At 40.0% G+C, this 18,582-nt stretch overlaps 2 protein-coding genes and 1 pseudogene across 8 annotated transcripts in view; 1 reads left to right on the top strand and 2 right to left on the bottom strand.

The window, feature by feature from the left end:
• Positions 1-15,843, top strand: part of INPP5F (inositol polyphosphate-5-phosphatase F) — an 84,412-nt gene extending 68,569 nt beyond the window's left edge. For 4 of the 5 annotated variants that reach the window (XM_070259835.1, XM_023638295.2, XM_070259840.1 and 1 more), the window contains exons 15-20: positions 1,140-1,338; positions 9,375-9,446; positions 10,523-10,596; positions 11,303-11,431; positions 12,020-12,107; positions 13,579-15,843. In XM_070259835.1, the coding sequence (XP_070115936.1) occupies positions 1,140-1,338; positions 9,375-9,446; positions 10,523-10,596; positions 11,303-11,431; positions 12,020-12,107; positions 13,579-14,728 (1,712 nt within the window). In that variant the 3' untranslated portion in view covers positions 14,729-15,843. The remainder of the gene's footprint in view (positions 1-1,139; positions 1,339-9,374; positions 9,447-10,522; positions 10,597-11,302; positions 11,432-12,019; positions 12,108-13,578) is intronic. The other variant, XM_023638302.2, reaches the window with a different exon arrangement.
• LOC111772953 (phosphatase and actin regulator 2-like) lies at positions 3,129-5,466 on the bottom strand (annotated as a pseudogene).
• A 681-nt stretch (positions 15,844-16,524) lies between the features above and the next one.
• The window catches only part of MCMBP (minichromosome maintenance complex binding protein), a 44,764-nt gene continuing 42,706 nt past the window's right edge, over positions 16,525-18,582 (bottom strand). For 2 of the 3 annotated variants that reach the window (XM_023638322.2, XM_023638324.2), the window contains exon 16: positions 16,525-18,415. In XM_023638322.2, the coding sequence (XP_023494090.1) occupies positions 18,289-18,415 (127 nt within the window). In that variant the 3' untranslated portion in view covers positions 16,525-18,288. The remainder of the gene's footprint in view (positions 18,416-18,582) is intronic. The other variant, XR_011436325.1, reaches the window with a different exon arrangement.

The following is an 18,582-nucleotide window of genomic DNA, read 5'->3' as shown; positions in this document are numbered from 1 at the left end:
ACTAGAAGGACCCACAACTAAAAAATATATATATATGTATACAGGGGCTGGCCCCGTGGCTGAGTGGTTAAGTTCGTGCACTCCGCTGCAGGCGGGCCAGTGTTTCGTTGGTTCAAATCCTGGGCGCAGACATGGCACTGCTCATCAAACCATGCTGAGGCAGCGTCCCACATGCCACAACTAGAAGGAGCCACAATGAAGAATATACAACTATGTACCGGGGGGCTTTGGGGAGAAAAAGGAAAAAAATAAAATCTTTAAAAAAAAATAGAATATTAAAAAAAATATATATACACACAACTATGTACTGGGGGGCTTTGGGGAGAAAAAGGAAAAAAATAAAATCTTAAAAGTTTGGTTCATTTGTCACAGATAGTGTGTGTGTGTGTGTGTGTGCTGACTCGAAAAGTGGGTTTTAGCAGTTTATTCAAAGAAAAATAAGATACCTTCTGTTGGTTGATCTAGTGACTCATTTATGTCATTGAGGACCCAAGTCTGTCCCCCTCTCAGTTCGACCATCCATAGCATCAGCTTCATCCTGATCCTGAAGCTGGATCTCTTCAAGGTTTAGAAAGAGAGGCTGGTGGCAGTCTGGATTATTGCTCCCCCTTGTAGGGCAAGAGTTTGGCAGATCTGTCACAGAAGCCTCCCCTGGTCTCATTGTCCCAAAAAACTATAGGGAATGGTGTTATAATGATTTGTTAAAGCTTGAGCCTCATGCCGCACCAGGAAGAAGTTAGCTTGTCTACTCAGATCCTTTGCCCATGTTAAAATTGGCTTGTCTTTTTATTATTGAGTTGTGGGAATTCTTTATGTATTCTGGATACAAGTCCCTTATCAGATAGATGATTTGTAAATATTCTCTCTCATTCTGTGGGTTGTCTTTTCACTATCGTGATACTGCCCTTTAAACACAAAAGGTTTTAGTTTTGATGATGTCCAGTTTGTTTCTTTTTTTTCTTTTGTTGCTTGTGATTTTACTGTCATATCTAAAAAGCATACCTAATCCAAGGTCACAAAGATTTATGCGTATGTTTTCTTATAAGACTTTTATTGTTTTAGGTCTTACATTCTCTTTTATTTTTAAAAATGTTTTAGTAAACTAAGATGATGATAGATATTAACACTTTCTACTCTAGATTTGATGCAAGGCATTCCAGTGACAGAAGATCTTTATTCCATATTTACCAAGGAGAAAGAACATGAAGCTTTGCATAAGGAAAATCAGAGAAGCCACCAGGAACTAATTAGCCAGCTCTTACAAAGTTACATGAAGTTACTGCTGCCTGATAATGAAAAGTTCCATGGGGGTTGGGCCCTCATTGACTGTGACCCCAGGTGAGTTGGAGTGGTGTCCTGGTAACTAACGGGCTTAAATTTCTGATGTTGTTAAGGTGTTGTAATTAATGCTAGCAGTTGTCCATAGCTGTGGCCCTGGATGCATGGCACAAGGCAGTTTTTAAATACAGCACTGGTACTAGGGCAAGCTGGCCGAGGCACTCACCTTGAGTGCCAAATTAAGGAGGCACTAAAAAAGTCAGGAATGAAGAGAAATATTTTAATGCAATATTTGACTGAAAAAAATTGCAGCTGGCTGCATGCGTTTTCCCCACTGCCGGAATCTAGGTTTCTTTGTATTAATGCACAAAACTGAGTACAGCAAGAGGTGCAACGATGCTAGTCACTTTGATCAGTTGTAAAGTGGTCCTGGCCTTTCATAAAAAAAATAGGCCAACCAGTGCTTAAGATTGTTTTAACAAAAATCATCCAGTTTTAAGTGGTTCTTCAAAATATCAATGAATGGCAGGATCTAAATTTATCTGCCAGATTGAATGCTTGCTTTTATGCTGAAATCTAAAATTATAATTTTCAATATTATGAATCAAACATTTCAGAAAACTGTAGACCATGTTCTGAGAATAAACAGCTCCATTTAGATTTTATCTTATTTTAAATTGCATATGTTTTTAATAAAAAGGACATAAAACAAGCTTGAACAATTGAATGCAAGGTAGTATTTACATATATTAAAATTAATTAAAAAAAATATTGACTGTAGGTTCATAGGGGAACATTCCATACTTTTATTTCCTGGATTGTTTTGATAGTCAATACTATATGTATGTATGCAATTTGTGGACTCTTAAAATAAGAGATGAGGTTTTCCTTACACACAACTTAGCAAAAATTTCTGTGCTCTTATAAGTCATTTGGTAAAAATTTTTTTGATTCATGTACCTTAGTGTTTTTTTCTTTTTTTAAAATAACGGCCGTCCAACTTAATGCAGCACCAAAAGAAAAAAGGTAGTACTCTTAATTCCCATTCAGAAATATCTGCATGTAGCACACCTGCATTTTGCTTGAGTTTTAACTTTGCACTTCAGTTTTTTAAAGGTCATGATTGTCAGTATCATTTTCCTTAGATCAAATATTTTTATTTGCACTTTGGAGATAACTGAAATAGGGAAAGACCAAAAGGTTCATTTCCAAAGCTATTTTGTAAAGTCACATTACATCTGATTTTATTTCCAATACTGTAACTCTTGTGTAAAGTGGGTATCCTGGGTTAGGAGTATAAAAAAAATGTAAAGTGTGTTCAGCTATGCTAGGTGAAGCTTGCAACACAATTTGGGTGAGCATGCTTATAAAGTGTCAGTAGAATTCTCTTGCATTCAAGAAAAAGGTGCATGAAAACACTCAGGCTTCTTTCTGACAACTGGACTCACTGGTACAACATAAATTAATGATACTATGTTGTACCAAAATAATAATGAAACAAGATGAGTTTTCTAAGATTAGGTCTTTAAGAAATCCTTGTTGGGTAGTTAGATTTCCAAACCCCATAATAAATTCCCAGCCGCCAAATGCCTACTTCAGAAATACAATTGTGCTTCAGTTTTCTCTTTTTTTCATTAACGTGATGAAATACTTCTCGTTTTTTCTGATTTTTCGACTCCCACCCCCCTCTACTGGCCAGCAATTGCACTCCTCATTTTTCTTTAATCCTGCACTATAAAATTTGGCTTTCTGCTAACAGAGAGCCGGTGACTGTCCTCTGCTCATCTTTGGTTAAATCTCCTGATGAAGAATAACTTACATCAGTAGCACATGCTAGACAGCAAGTGTCACTGCATCCTTCCCTTTGCTTGTTGGCCCCATTTGGGTTATAAAAAGCAGAGCCCACACTTCCTTCACTGCAAGTTAAGCTTTCAAATTCCAGTGCATTATCAGGTTTTCAGTAAGTGGTGTTACTCTCAAAGATTATCAATCTCTGTTTCCAAATAGTCTCTCATTTCAAGACGGATGATGAAACGTTTGAGTGCTGCCATTGCTGTGCTTCTAAGTTCATTTAGCTCTGTACTTATTGCTGCCTTGTCTGTAGGTCTTACCCTGGCCCAGGGCTTGTGCCTGGTGGTCCTAATCAGGGGAATTAGTGACCTACGCACTCCTTAAACACCAAGATCCTTTGTGCTTGTGGCTCTGTCACTGTGGGTCTCAGCCCAAGCTTTCTGTTGAGTTTGCCCTTTAGTTCCAGTTTTGCTGCTGCTTCTGCTGCTTCCTTCTTTTGTTTTCAGATATTTCTTTGCTCAGATTCTTGAGTTGTGGTCTCTGGCTAAGTCTCCTATTTCTAACTTGTTCTTGCATTCCCTGCCTTTCCAGATGTCACTGCAAGATGTTTTGTCTTCTAATTCTTTCTTAGATGGTCTGTTGTTAAACTTGATTGTGAGAGTATCCCTTTGCCTATTTTACTTGCCAAAGCATATTCACCACTGCCATCCTTGCCCTCTTCTTCTTCCTCATGGTTATTGGTGGACAGAATAGGCCCATCAGAGTCAGAGTCATGGGCATAGTGATGCCCTTTGACCTTCATCCTATGGGACAATGAAAGATGCTGAAGATTGTCCCATCAGCCCAGGTCTCCTTGGCTGAGATGCTGCCTTCCCTGTCTTGTTGGTGCTAACACGTAAGCCAGTGCTGATTGAGAATGGTTCTGTGTGTTGATTCTTCAGTACAGACACTGACTTAGGTCTCGGAGAGATGGGCAGGGAACTCCTCTGCTAACCAGGACAACAGGAGTGTCTTGAGGGAATGACGTACTGATTTTTAAGAAGAGGAGGGGGGATGGGGGCAGTGAGAGCCACAGACTTGTGGAATTTATCTGTAGTTTGCTCCTTGGTGACAGGGACAGACTGCTCAGGTTTGAGACTTTTCACTCTGGTCTCGGAAGAATGTCCTGTAAGGTTGACCACACCAGAAGTGGTTGTGTTTGACAACAGTTGAGGCATTAGCTGCTTGCTAGTTTTTTTCTTGCCCTCTGTGGTTCCCACTGTTATTGTTTTACTAGAAACTGCTCCTTTGAAGCTTTGGGACAGGATGATGTGGATGGAGTAGGTAGTGAAGCTGATGCTTTGGAACCAGTGACTTTGCAGGTCATGTTTTGGCTTGGTGGCTTGTGTAGAAGGCTGGGGCTTGCCTACCAGGAGTCTTGGTATCTTTGTTTTAATTAGAGGCACTTCACCATGATGTGGCTGGTGCCAGCGTGGGCCCCTGTGGGAGGCACAGGTGTTTAGGTTTGGGCCTTGGAGGAGCTGGAGCAGGAGCTACCAGTGTTTCACAGTGGTCTTCTGTCTTTTTCTCTTCTGCCTTTTCTTCTAGAGGCGATGCTTTTTCAGATACAGAACTATTACCATGTTCAGATTTCACTGCATTTTCCTCTCAGGTGGATTATTCTCTGATGGGTATCATGTGCCCATTTGAATTTCTAAAGTTAACTGTGTGTTTCCATCTTGATTAGACAGTTCTTTAAGAACTCTCCTTCTTATTAGCTCCTCTCTACTTTGTCTTGTGGTTATCATCCTTTTTTTCCCTTTTCTTTTTAAATTAAGGTAACATTGATTTATAAGATTATATAAATTTCAAGTATATATTATTATTACCATTCTTTCTAATACTGCTGAGATTTCTTTAAATTTGCCACTGGTACTTTTCTTCATTTGCAAGGCTTACAGATTTTCCAGATGGTAGATAGTTTTCCCTTTGTCTTGAAGGGAGATGTTGGGAACCTGCTCTTGGGCTATCTCAGTTTGCTATAGAACCTTTGTACAGTCAGTCAGCTGAGTTGGGGATGTGGACCCGGAACAGGCAGACTGGTGGAGGACAACCAGAGGTATGGCTGTCGGGGCTCAGGTCCCTGGACAGCCAGCTGTCAGTGGACTTGGGGGCTTTAGCAGTCGGCGCCTGCCTGCCTCCCTGAGCCATCCACTCCTGTGCTTGTGTGTTATGTATGGTTTTTAAAAACACACTTATTGAGATATAATTCATATATTATACAATTCACCCATTTAAAGTATACAATTCAGTGGTTTTTAGAATATTGAGAGTTGTGCAACCATCACCACAGTCAATTTTAGAACATTTTTATCACCACAAAGAGAAGCCACAGACTCTTTAGCTGTCACTCTTCTATCCCCCTAAACACCCCCAGCCCAGAGCAACCACTAATCTACTTCTGTCTCTCTGAATTTGCCTATTCTGGATATTTCATATAAATGGGATCATATAATATGTGGCCTTTTGTGACTGGCTTCATTCACTTAGCATAATATTTTCATGGTTCATGCATCTTGTAGCATGTATTAGAATGCCATTCCTTTTTATGGCTGAATAGTATTCCATTGTATGGATACACCACATTTTGTTTATCCATTCTTCCGTTGATGGGCATTTAAGTTGTTTCTACCTTCTGGCAATTGTAAATAGTGATGCTTGTGAATAATCACGTATAAGTTTTTGTTTGAACATATGTTTTTCTTTTGGGTATATACCTAGAAGTGGAAGTTGCTGGGTCATGTGTAATTCTGTGAACTTTTGAGAAACCACCGAACTATTTTCCACAGTGGCTGCACTATTTTACATCGCCCCCAGCAATGTTTGAGGGTTCCAGTTTTTCCATGTCCTCACTAACACTTGTTATTTTCCATTTTTTTATTGTGGTCTGCTAATGAGTGTGAAGGTGGTATCACTGTGGTTTTGATTTGCATTCCCCTAGTGACAAATGATGTTAAGGATTTTTTCTTGTACTTGTTGGTCATTTATATATCTTCCTTAGAGAAATGTCTATTCAAATCCTTTGCCCATTTTTAAAATAGGGTGTGTGTCTTTTTGTTGAGTTGTGGCACATGTTTTTGTAAACAAAAGTTTTACAAGGACTAGGGCTGGGGTTAGGCTAATAAGACAGGGTTGTCGAAGTGCAGGATCCGGATCCTGTCTTTATTTAAAATATCAGTGTTTTGTTCATCATGATATTTTTGCATTAGTTTGGTTTTTTAAAATACCGCACTGAAAAATTATCTTGATGGCTGAGTTTTTTGGCACCCCCTTAAATTTTCTGCTAGAGACCGGTCCCTCACTGGTCTCACTGCAGTCCCAGCCCTGTTTAAATATCTGACAGAAAAATAGTCTTGGCAAGCAGTTTACAAGGAGCCCTACGCGGGGCAGCAAGAAGGGCTGCCGTTCCCTTCTTAGCCTCCCAGCTCTCCCCTTGGAACTGCCCAGCACAGCCCTGGCCGGGTGCTTGGTTTCTGCCTCCTCCGTGCACACCCGGTGCCCCCTCGCGGCCCCGGCCATTTTCTCTTCTGACACGCGCACAGCTCAGTGTATTAACGCGTAGACAGCCTCCGGGCGCTCCAGCCCCTCGGTGTCCGTTCCTTGAGCCCCCGCGGCCCCAGCTGCCGCAGGACGAGCTCCGCCCGGAATGACAGGCGCCGGAGGTGCGCAGCGGCCGGAGGGGGTCCTAACCGCGAAGGGAGGTCGCTGCCCTGTGCGCGTACCCTCGGCATCTCACAAGCCCACTCTATCTGTCCGGCTCTCTTTGACCCGCCTTCCTACCCCGAGAGTAGATCACTTCTCTACCGCGAGCGTGCGGCAGCCGCGCTCTTAGGCATGTGAGGGTGCCAGGGACAGACGCCTGGTCTCCGTGTTGCGGCCTGCCCTCCAGTGTCCCTTCCAGCGGCGGGGACCACTCCGTCACTAAGGAGCGTGCCAGCTCTCTTAAGGATTAGGATCGGGCAGGTGTCCGAGACCTGCGGCCACCTCGGCGCCCCTCGCAGGCGGGCTGGGGTCAGTCCCCTCACGGGGTGGGAGGGGAGCTGGGTGCGCAGGGCTTGCCGCACATGCGTGCCGGGCGCGTGCCGCGGCGGAAGTGGGCGGCCGGAAGTAGGACGTGTTCCTGGGCGGGGCTTGGCGCGGAGGCGCTGCAGTTGCCGCAGTCGCCACAGTCGTCGCAGTCGCTGCAGACGTCGGGTCGGGTGCGGGAGGTTTTGAGTGAGCTTCGACTCATCGACGGACGGGCGGACAGACGGACTGACGATATGCCGCGCTCGCACCGGCCTCCGCCGGCTGCTCAGCGGCCCGCCAGCTCCGCCAGTAACGCCGCCGAGCCCAAGCCTGAGGGCGGCAGCCTGGCGACGACTTTCAAGATTTTTCTCCTTTTTGCAGGACTTATGGTTAAAGTTCCTGTGGGGTTATATTTTTCCTGTAAATTACTCCTTTTCCAAAGTCTCCTGTTGTTGTCCCCTGACGACAGTGGCTTTTACGCAACCATTGTCGCAGTGGTGGGGCTGCATGTGGTCCTGTCCGTTTTCGTCTTCATAGTGTGGAAGGAGGGCTGGCCCGACTGGCGGGAAAATAAGGACGAGTAGAGCACTGGCGAGCTGCAGACGGGGGGCGGGGGGCTGAGGGGGTCTTTCTTTTGCTGTTCGTGCTACAAACCGTGTCTGTGTTGGGGGGCGGGGCGGATGGGGAGGGCGACTACTCACTGCAGCTCAAATTCAAGTACAAATGGGGGGGGGGCTGACGTGTTTCTCGACCGCCTTGTCGTGCCAAGTGCTTTCCATTAAGGACATCATATTTTCGACTGAGGATCACGTTTGACTGATGTAAATATCAATACCGAAGTAGGAAGCTAGGATTAAGTTACCCTAATTAGTAGCAGTAGTAGACTTTCGTGTTAGCATGTGTGTCGTGACGTAGTTTTCCTGGCTTGGCTCGAGCACCAGTTTCCGAGCGCACGTAAGTATCCGCGCGAGCTCAGGTGCCCCGGCGGCGTCTCTCTCTCTGTCTCTCTGAAGCGGCCAGCATCGCGGAGTCTGTGCTTTGATTGATTGGTTAGTGCTCACATTTTGGATCAATCTGCGTACTCCGGTTCTGGCGTCGCATCATCTCACTCGTATTTTTCGGCATATTCGAAGTGCAAATTTAGATGAATTTGTTTTAGATTAAGACTGTTGAGTTATGCTGCAGCGAGGTGCCAGGGATGTAAAACACTGCGGTTTAAGAATTTGGTAAATTTTTCTCTGCAGAACCGGTTGAACAATGACCTCATTCTTATGCAGATGAAGTGGGTGACTTAAATTCCATCTGCAAATGATTTTTTTCCCCTTCTGTTTACCATTTGTTTTTTCAGTAGCGTTTTGGTAAGTCTTGGCAAATAGGTGTGAGATTCTAAGCAGAAATGTCCACTCTTACAGTGCAATTTGGGGACCAATAGAAGAACGCAGATTAATTTCCACCTTTTGATTGCAAAGGCTGTTACTAACATTAGATGAAAAGTTTTGAGTTCAGATTCTGTCTCTGTTGTCTGTTATTAGTAGATTTTATGCGTTGACCATTTTCTTATTCGCGACCTTACAAATACATGTATCTTACTGTAGTTTTGGTTTAATGGTTCATCAGCACTTACCTAATGTCTAACCCTTATTCTGATGTTTGATTTTTGGGTGGAGGTAAAATAGGGCAAAATGGATTTAGAAAGAGGAAATGTTTACTTGTTCCTTAAAAGCCAAGTAAATTAATCTATTGTAAGAAAAATGCAAAGTAGCTTTGGGCTTGGTTCCACTTTTACTCGTAAATGTTGTATTTATGTAGAATTCTTTCAAAGGATGCAGTCTACATGAGTGTAAAAATATCCTAAATGTGCAGTGTGGTTTTGAAGGCTGGGTCATGTGAGAGAATCTGGACAATTTCTCCCTTCTGATCCCGCCCCCCTTCCCCCCCCCCCCCCCCCCATTATCCCGTTTCCTGAGTGCTCCCTCCTCCTTGGCTGCTCTCACTGAGGGGCCTCTCAGCTCCATTCCTTCCCTCTGCCTTTCCCCACTCCTTCCCAAATTGGGTCGTTTTATTTTTTCTCTTAATTTCCAAATGGATAGATTGGATGCATTTAACATCAGAAGCAGGATTCATTGATTATTTGATTTGTTTTGTTTTGTTTTACCTTGACCAATCTTTTATCATTAGTGGCTCTGCTGTAGGAGTAAGCTTGGCAAAAATGCAGATGAAAGTGAAAATATTTAATTCCCGGTGTTGTGTTTGTTTAGCCTCATCGATGCTACTCACAGAGATGTGGATGTGCTGTTACTGCTTTCTAACTCTGCCTACTACGTGGCCTAGTAAGTTGCTTATTAATTTAAAGCTTTTAATTTTGTTTTTTAAATTTGGGTAAATTTGCTTTTTAGAATTTATAACAAAAAAATTTTTAAGAATATGGTTTTCTACTATATTTTAAGAAACTTCAAAGAACCTCTTTACATAACTGTTACATCACTCTGACTTCTTTTTACTAAGTTGAAAATGTGATTTTAGAGTTAGAATCAGCACATTTATCTAATAATGTTCTTTTAGCATTTAGTAGTAGTTTCTGTATATCTCCCAAGTTTTGATGTACTTAATATATTTTTATTATTAATGACCATATATCATTGTTTTTATTACTATACCATTGTTAAATATTTCCATTGTTAGGCATTGAAATACTTCCCCTTTCTGCTATTATGAATGATATAGCTGTCTTTGTGCAGATAATTTTGTGTGTGCATGCACATGCATGCACTTCTCTTTGGTTCCAAGGTTATGATGAATTTGTATGACTTTTGTGGTTTATTGCCAGGTTGATGTCTAGCAATTAACAATGCCACTAGCAAAAATACACATCTTCCTCCTAGCCTTACCAGTATTGACTTTTATTTTTTTCTAAGTAAATATTTGCTTTCTTTTTGGTCTTGTGTGAACTGCCATTTTTTTAGTCATTGTCCCAAGTGCCTCGTGGCATTGACCATATGAATTTTTCATTCTTGATTTTGGATATGAGATTTATCTGTTGTATTCACAATTACAGAGCTTCAGTATGTGTATGTATGTGTGTTTTTCCTTTCTTTGAGGTTAAGTTTTAGGTTTGTTGGTCTTTTTGGTAAAAGTTTTTATAAAACTGAAATTATTTTTGCTTTGTAATTGATTTCTTCTAGTGTAAGATCTATACACTGATTTTCCTTTAGCTGTTGAACTATATATGTTAATCTCATTTCATCTAGTTTTTAAAATATTTATGTTCAGCTCTTTAACTACTCTAGAATTTATTGTGCTGTGGATGATTTTAACTACATAGTAGTTGCTACTATTATATCTCAGCTGACAAGCCAAGTATGCTTTTGATTTTAATCCTCATTTTACTCCCTTTCCCTTTATCTAGTTATGATGATGAAGTTGATAAGGTAAACCAGTATCAACGGCTAAGTCTAGAAGACCTGGAAAAAATAGAAATAGGTAAATTTTAACATACTAACCAAGTCATAGAATACCGTTTCTTCCATGAGTGGGTCAAATTATTTAAGCAACTGGTAACATCTTATTAGAACCAGAAAGGAATATCCCTAGTAGTCTTATTTCTTTTTCTTTTTTTAATTTAATTAATTTATTTTTTGAGGAAGATTAGCCCTGAGCTAATATCTGCCACCAATCCTCCTCTTTTTGCTGAGGAAGATTGGCCCTGAGCAAACATCCGTGCCCATCTTCCTCTATTTTATATGTGGGAGGCCTGCCACAACATGGCTTAATGAGCGGTGCGTAGGTCCATGCCCGGGATCCGAACTGGTGAACCCCAGGCCACCAAAGCAGAGCAGGCAAACTTAACCACTACGCCACTGGGCCAGCTCTCTAGTAGTCTCTTTCTTGACGCCCTTCTATTCTTTAGAGATGTGATGGCTATAATCTAATAATAGCTGTATTGTTATTACTTACCTTGTGAAGATTAACCCAGGGATCAAGAAAGTTGAAATATTTGAGACTGAAGGTATTTTTTGTAGCTTCATCAAACCAAATTGTCACAATAAGCTTGTATTTTGTGTGCTTTCATTTAGATTATGAAGAAAATGTGCTAAATACCTGATTGATGATTGTGTTGGTCTTTTGAAGATATAGAAGAAAGTGAATGTTATGTGAAAGATTTACACATATTCATTTGGGTCTTTAGGTCCTGAACCCACTCTTTTTGGTAAGCCAAAGTTCTCCTGCATGCGATTGCACTACAGATATAAGGAAGCAAGTGGCTATTTCCACACGCTGAGAGCTGTAATGCGCAATCCAGAAGAGGATGGAAAAGGTAATGAAGAGATGAAAGTATTCAGTGATAACTTTTTATCTGCTCTCATAGGCCCAAATGGAATTGAGACAGTACATACCATGACCAACTGCATGATTCTGGAAATAGCTTTGTGACTTGAGACCTTGAAAAAGCAGCTTTGTTCCCAGCAACGCAGGGAGATTATTTGAACTAATGATGTAGTTTGGGGCAAGGGAATCCATAATGGGAATTCTCAGTGTGTTTGGCCATATTGTTGCCAGGGCTTTTCCCACCACATTGTGCTTCTTGTGAATAGTAGTCAGGGACCATGCGTCTCCTGTTCACATCTATTGCCTTGGCATCTAGCCCAGTGTTTGGACAGCTGAATTAGTATAAACTTTTTATTCCAATTGATTTTGTTCTTTTGTTCTTTATTTACTTTTCTGTTAAAGAACATTTTGAATTAGTGGGGGGAGTAATGAATAAGTAGTAGTTTTCTGTAAATTGTGGCAAATAAATTTGTATTTAATTATAAAACCACAAATTTCATTTAGGGTTCTGAGTTAGAACTACTGTTGTTTTAGTATTTTTTGGAGAAGCTGGCAAGCATTTATATTTGGGTTTCAGATACCCTTCAGTGCATTGCAGAGATGCTGCAGATCACCAAGCAAGCCATGGGATTAGATGTACCTATAATTGAGAAAAAACTTGAGAGGTGAGTATACTACTTTGATTTTCTCTCAAGAATAAGGACATTATCATCCAGTCTTATTTCCTTAGAAGTATTTGTAAGGGGAGGAGAAATCACATGCTGTGTTGGTATTTAGAGAGGGAAGTATCAAATTTCTGTGGATCAAAAGAAAATACTTTTTGTTTAAATTATGGCCACAAGTGATATATTTAAAAACTCTTAAATATACTTTTAAGAGAAGGAACGTTATATTTAAATAACTTTGTAGACAATACAGCCAGTATGTTTTAAACATACTGTAACTGAATTCAGCCAAATTGGAATGTGTGTAGACAGCTTTAGTTAAGGTGCTGTCGATTCCCATTTATAGTCGCTATTGCCTTTGCCAGTTTAGATTGTGGATATGATAGATCTTTGCTGCCCTAGCCATTTAGGCTGTGGAGCCTTTGAAATGCGACTAGTCTGACTTTTGGGCGTGGACTTTTTGTTTTTGTTTTGAAGCAAATTTATTCTCAGAATAATGCACAAAAGCACAGGTTGAGGCTATTCTTGGCAGGTTTCCCTCCCTTCTTCCACAGCCTTCCCCTCCTCTCTGAATCCCATGGAGAACACAGTTGAAGGAAACATGCAATAACAATGATCAACTCTAAAGACAAGGGTTTGGTACAGAAGAACTCAATATAATTAATCCAGTTACTGTGAAGAGCTTCACTGAGTAGGATTAAGGTATTGCAGATGTAGTGTTTCCACACGGTGACTCTTCAGTGCACCACGGGGCCTGCTTGAGGAAGACAGTGCATGCAGGACACAGCTGTAGCCCGCTTGCTTTGTGTGGGGTTAAAGTCACATAGCCCTGCTACTGGGTCCCACTCAGTGCCTAGGGGCAACTTGTCAGTGTCGGTTACAAAGGCTTCTGCTGCTCTGTTGTAAAATGCTGCGCATTAGCTGTTTCAGAGACTTAGTATGAAAAAGAATAAGATAATCTCATTAATCATCTTTAATATTGGTTATACGGCAGATCGTGTACTGTTTCTCCTGTACTGTATTTACGATCCATGGTTGGTTGAATCTGCAGATGTGGAACCCACAGATACAGGGGGCTGAGCTAAGGGACTTGAGCATCTGTGGATTTTGGTATCCTGGGGGTCCTGGAACCAATCCCCTACAGATACCGAGGGACAACTGTATGTTGAAGTGACAATATTTTGTCTATACTGGGTTAAGTAAAATACTATTAAAATTAACATGCTTTTAATGTGGCTGCTAGAAAATTTAAAATTACATATATAGCTCACATATTTCTCTGGGACAAGAGCATCAGCTATTCTCAATCTAGCATCAGCTCAGAGGGGTTATCAGAATTTATCAATTAGCAGTGCACTGTTTTCAAGAAATTGGGGCCAATTTAAATAGCCAAGTCTTCACTTATATTAATAATTGGATCTGGTATATTGAATTCTATGGGGAATTAACATTTTTCTTTTCTAATTTGTAGGAAGAGCAGTAAACCTCATGAAGACATCATTGGCATCAGATCTCAAAACCAAGGCTCTTTGGCCCAGGGAAAAAAATTTTTAATGAGCAAATTTTCATCTCTAAATCAGAAAGTGAAACAGACCAAATCCAATGTAAATATAGGCAATCTGCGAAAGCTAGGAAACTTTACAAAACCTGAAATGAAAGTTAACTTTCTAAAACCAAACTTAAAAGTAAATCTTTGGAAATCAGACAGTAATCTTGAAACCATGGAAAACACAGGTGTGATGGATAATAAAGTCCAGGCAGAGTCTGATGGGGAAATGTCTTCAGATAATGACTCATACCACTCTGATGAATTCCTCCCAAATTCCAAGTCTGATGAAGACAGGCAGCTAGCTAGTTCCTTAGAGAATGTAGGCCCAATTGACTATGTTCTGCCTAGTTGTGGTATTATTGCTTCAGCACCTCGAGTAGGCAGTCGATCCCAGTCTGTCAGCAGCACTGATATTAGCATTCCCGTTCCTTCAGAGGTTACTGTTGCTCATGCAAGTGGGCTTGGAAAAGGCCATGAGTCTCCTTTGAAGAAAAGTCCTTCAGCTGACAACATACACATACTGACTGGCTTTGCCAAGCCTGTGGATATTTACTGCCACAGATTTGTACAAGATGCACAAAACAAGATGACCCAGCTCTCGGAAACCAGGTCTCTTTCTCAGCAGGCTAGTGAGGAAGGAAATCGAATGACCAATCAAGTTTCTAATGAAGAAACCCAATCAGGATCAGTGGAACAGATACCTTCTCGACCATCTCAGTTAGATGTGTCTTTTTCTGCAACAGGCCCACAGTTTTTGTCGGTTGAACCAGTACATTCAGTGTTACCTCAAAAGACCCCCGGCTCCGGATCCAGCATGCTTGAACTTGAGACAGGGCTTCATGTAACTCCTTCTCCAGAGAGCAGCAGCAGAGCAGTCTCTCCCTTTGCAAAGATTCGAAGTTCCATGGTCCAGGTTGCTAATATTACCCAAGCTGGATTAACCCAGGGGATAAACTTTGCAGTGGCAAAGGTTCAGAAGAGCCCTGTGGACCCTGAAGTGGTTAATGAAGTCCAGCAAAATGAACTTAAAAATATATTTACACAATGCCAGACACGAATAATTCAGATTTAGTTTTTAGCCACAAAGAATCCTCCTGTGGCTTTTATTTAATCCAAAAAGGGAGGTTTCACGTATTAGGCTACTTTAACTTGTACTGTCTTTGAATCTAGGGATCACAAATTCTGTTTATTGGGAAAGGTTTTAAAAGGAGTCTGAACCTGAGCAGATTTCCAAATTTGAAAGCCAGGACGACAGGAGTGCATCATCCTAAAATGTGTAGACCTGAGTAGCTTATACACTACAGAGCAGTTTGTCTCTTTGAAAGTAATGCAGGAATAGCTTACTTTGGGACGTAACTTGAACCTTTTTTGGGGTGGGGTGGGTGGGTGGAATGTATGAAGTAGACACTTACAGGATGGATGTGGATACGTTTAGGGGATTAGCATTTTTCATAATTTTTCTGTTCATTTCTGTGTATTACCTCTACAAGGTAAGGTTTTTAGTGACTAAAGTGTTACTGGTAAGGAGAAGCATTTGAATATAAAAAATTATTTGTTTAGTTTTGATAGCTTAACGATTCCTTATGAAGAGTTGAGGGTTATTGGCACTGCAGTCAAGAAATACATGCCCATTTGATCTTAATTTTCCCCATATTCTACTTAAATGAGTTAAAAATATTCTGCCACCTTGTACATCCCAGAATCTAGGACCATTAGGACTTGTCAGTCATAAAACCGGAGACATGAGATATGAATATCAGCACCTATTAATTTTTTGTTATTTTTTCCAGAATGTAAGAAGGTACATTTATTGGATACTGGTAATTCTTGAAGGCAGGCTTCAAGTTGCAGGGGACATAAGTCCTTAACATCTTGTGCAGACTGTCACAACTACTGAAAATTTAGTCTGGAGCACGCCTGTGCTAAAACTGGTTTTATGACTGTAACCCTGACCCCATGGAACCAGGGCCTCTTCCATAAGCCCGTGCAGTAAGAAAGTTGCATATTTTATTCCAAACAAGTATTGGTTTGTCTAGTATCTTTATAGCCTTACCGTTGAAGTGATTCTCAGCTAAACATTATGTCTGTTGTAACTTTGATAAGTGTTTCCACTTTTGTTATTTATTAGTGGTATTTTTTTGAAGTGTCAAATCTGGTGACTTAAATAAAATACCATTGTAATTTAAAGTGACAGTGTGTATGAAAATTCCTTGAATAACATTTTAAAGAGAAGGGTTTGATTTTAAATCAGATTAAAGAATTCCTAAGGTAAGTTTGCTATAACTGAACACTTGGTCCCACCCTTTCCAAATATTTTACTCTTTTGAAGTGTTTTCATGACTTTAAAAATGATGAAATGGATCACAGACCATCAAATTTTAAAACCCAAATATTGAAACTGAGTGCTTTATTCTACTCTTACCAGGTTTTTTCTGGGTCTTGAAAACATTGTGTCCCACGACATGAGAGAAAATGTAAGCCAAGATCATGTGATAAAATGTGTTTAAGCACCACAGAAATTAGTTCTAAAGTGATTTCTGAAAACTAAAGGCGGCAAATGTTTAGTTCCAATCAGGGTAATAGAGATGTCTGTCCAGTTTCCTGATCATTCCATTAGGATTGCCATTGCATTAGGCCAACAAACTTTAATGTCCACGTGTATAGACAAGGGAGAAACGGGCTTCTGAAACCCAGCATTCCAATCTCCTGCCTCCCTGAGTGGGGCTTCGGTAGGGCGACACCAGGCTGCACACCTCCCGTATTTAAGTCTACCTCTAGTAAGGGTTTTCCACCAAGAGGACACAGGATCTTTTTCACAGTGAAGATCATGTGTGATGAGTCTCATAATTCATGAAAAACAGCCCAAAATACTGGTAATTTGGGAAGTTTTATTTATTTGGAAGAGGGTTTTCCTTTCAAGGGAACTTTTCTGCAAGACCAAGCAAATTATGAACTTCTCTTTGGTAAATTACAGTTCATGTTGGCACAATAAACACACAGTAGCTAATCTACTCTGCTGAATTTTATTCTTACAAACCCACTTGAGCCTTTCTTTTATTTCTAAAATTTTAAGGAAGGTCTAGGCTATCAGTTATAAAAATGAAAACCAGTTAGAATTCTAAATATAAACAGATTATTTACATTAGTTTATAAAAATAGATTTGAATTTAGGAAAAGTTAAACAACCTGTAATCTTCAGTTCATCAGGCATAATAAATTCCTTGCTTTTCAAGGCTGACCCTGTTTCCTTGGTTAGCAATGTCAATTTAGGCCTTGGCGGGAGGGGCAATTTAAGGAATCCTTTAACTGATCGCTAATGTTTCCAACTAAGTAAGTTACTGACTAAAAGAAATTAATCTTTATATATAATCACTGATAGCTTAAAAAAGTAGTGTTCTAACCTTTCCAAAGATTCCTGATGCCACTATTATACTATATAAATTCACTTTCTAGCTTATGGGCCGATATTTTTGTTCCTTTACAGTTTTAACATAAAAGTGTTTAGTTGGTCTGGGGAAAACCTAGCTACAGTTTGACCAGGGGGTTCCTGGACTAGCAGATAATGGTACTTGATCTAACACATCTGGAACTAATTGGTAAACTTATAAAATTCAAAATCCAATACAATCATCAAAGCAACTAAATGACATTTATTAGGAAAAGAATTAAAAACCTTTTTTTTCTAAAGAAGGCATTTTTTAAAAAAAGTTTACTATTTTGCTCTTTTCATATTTGGGCAAAACAACTTCATAAGGCAGCCCCCTTAAGTGACTCCCATAAAACAGTGGTTCCCAAATTCACTGGGGTGAAATGAGAAAATTAAGGACAATATAGTATTTTTTTTCTAAAAGCTACATTTATTCAATTTAAAGGACTCTCTTGTTTTGAGATTGTCCTTTTATGAAAAAAGAAATGGTCATGATAATACAGTGATTTCTTCAGATAACTTGGCAAAATAAATTGGCAACCCTGTCAGTCCCCCAAATTTTACAAAATATTACTGGTCCATGAAATCCAAAAGTCTGGGAACCACTGCCATGAAAAAAGGTAATTTTGCAGGCTGTTAACAACTGTGAAATGGAAAAAAGCTGCTATGGTCAAATGTTTGGGAAATGATACTACAGAATTTCACATGGTTATGTGAATTAATGGCAAGTACACCCCATTCCCCAAACTTGGACCACCAAACACATTCAGACCCACTGTTAACTGGAAAGACATAAAAATCTGAAGTGAACAATTCCTCTGACTTCGGAATTGTAACAATTTTCTTCAAGTGTATTTGTCATTAGCATTTCAACAGAGTTGGGCCTATGACTTAGCTGAAGCTAAGGAAATGGTATAATCAGCAACATTATCAATATTAAACTTTTAATATCAAATACATTTTTATACATCATTACTAATTTATATAATTATAAAACAAACTTCAAAAGCTCCATAAAATCAGTAAGGTAAAAGCCCTTACTGAATATTATTATATAAACTTCAGATGTTACCAGGCTTGATTTCAGGAAAAGTCATTGGTTTTTGATAGAAATTATCTACAAAACAACGTGGTATAAATGATATTTGAATTTTACAATAATGTGGCTACAAGTTGCCCATTACTCTTTCATAGGTATCAGATCTTTAGAGTTCATTTCCATTTACACATTTCTGTTGTTGAAGCCTGGTTCTTCTTAAAGACTCTAGCTGCTTGGCTCTCAGCCACCGTTCTCTTGACAGCGTTGTCTGACCAGCACTGAGAGACAGAAACCTGGTTTGAAATACAGAAACAAGTTTAAGTCTAGACCTAGAATAATACCTTTTGATTTATCTATCTATTTTTAAGACCAAGGAATACTGGGTTAGGAGACAAAACTGTCCGGCTAGCTACAGACAAGTCAAGAGCCAAGTTAGACTTCTACAAACGAATCTTTTAAG

Source organism: Equus caballus, chromosome 1 (assembly GCF_041296265.1).
Source record: "Equus caballus isolate H_3958 breed thoroughbred chromosome 1, TB-T2T, whole genome shotgun sequence".
Lineage (NCBI taxonomy): Eukaryota > Metazoa > Chordata > Mammalia > Perissodactyla > Equidae > Equus > Equus caballus.
This window is presented reverse-complemented; position numbering and strand designations above follow the sequence as displayed.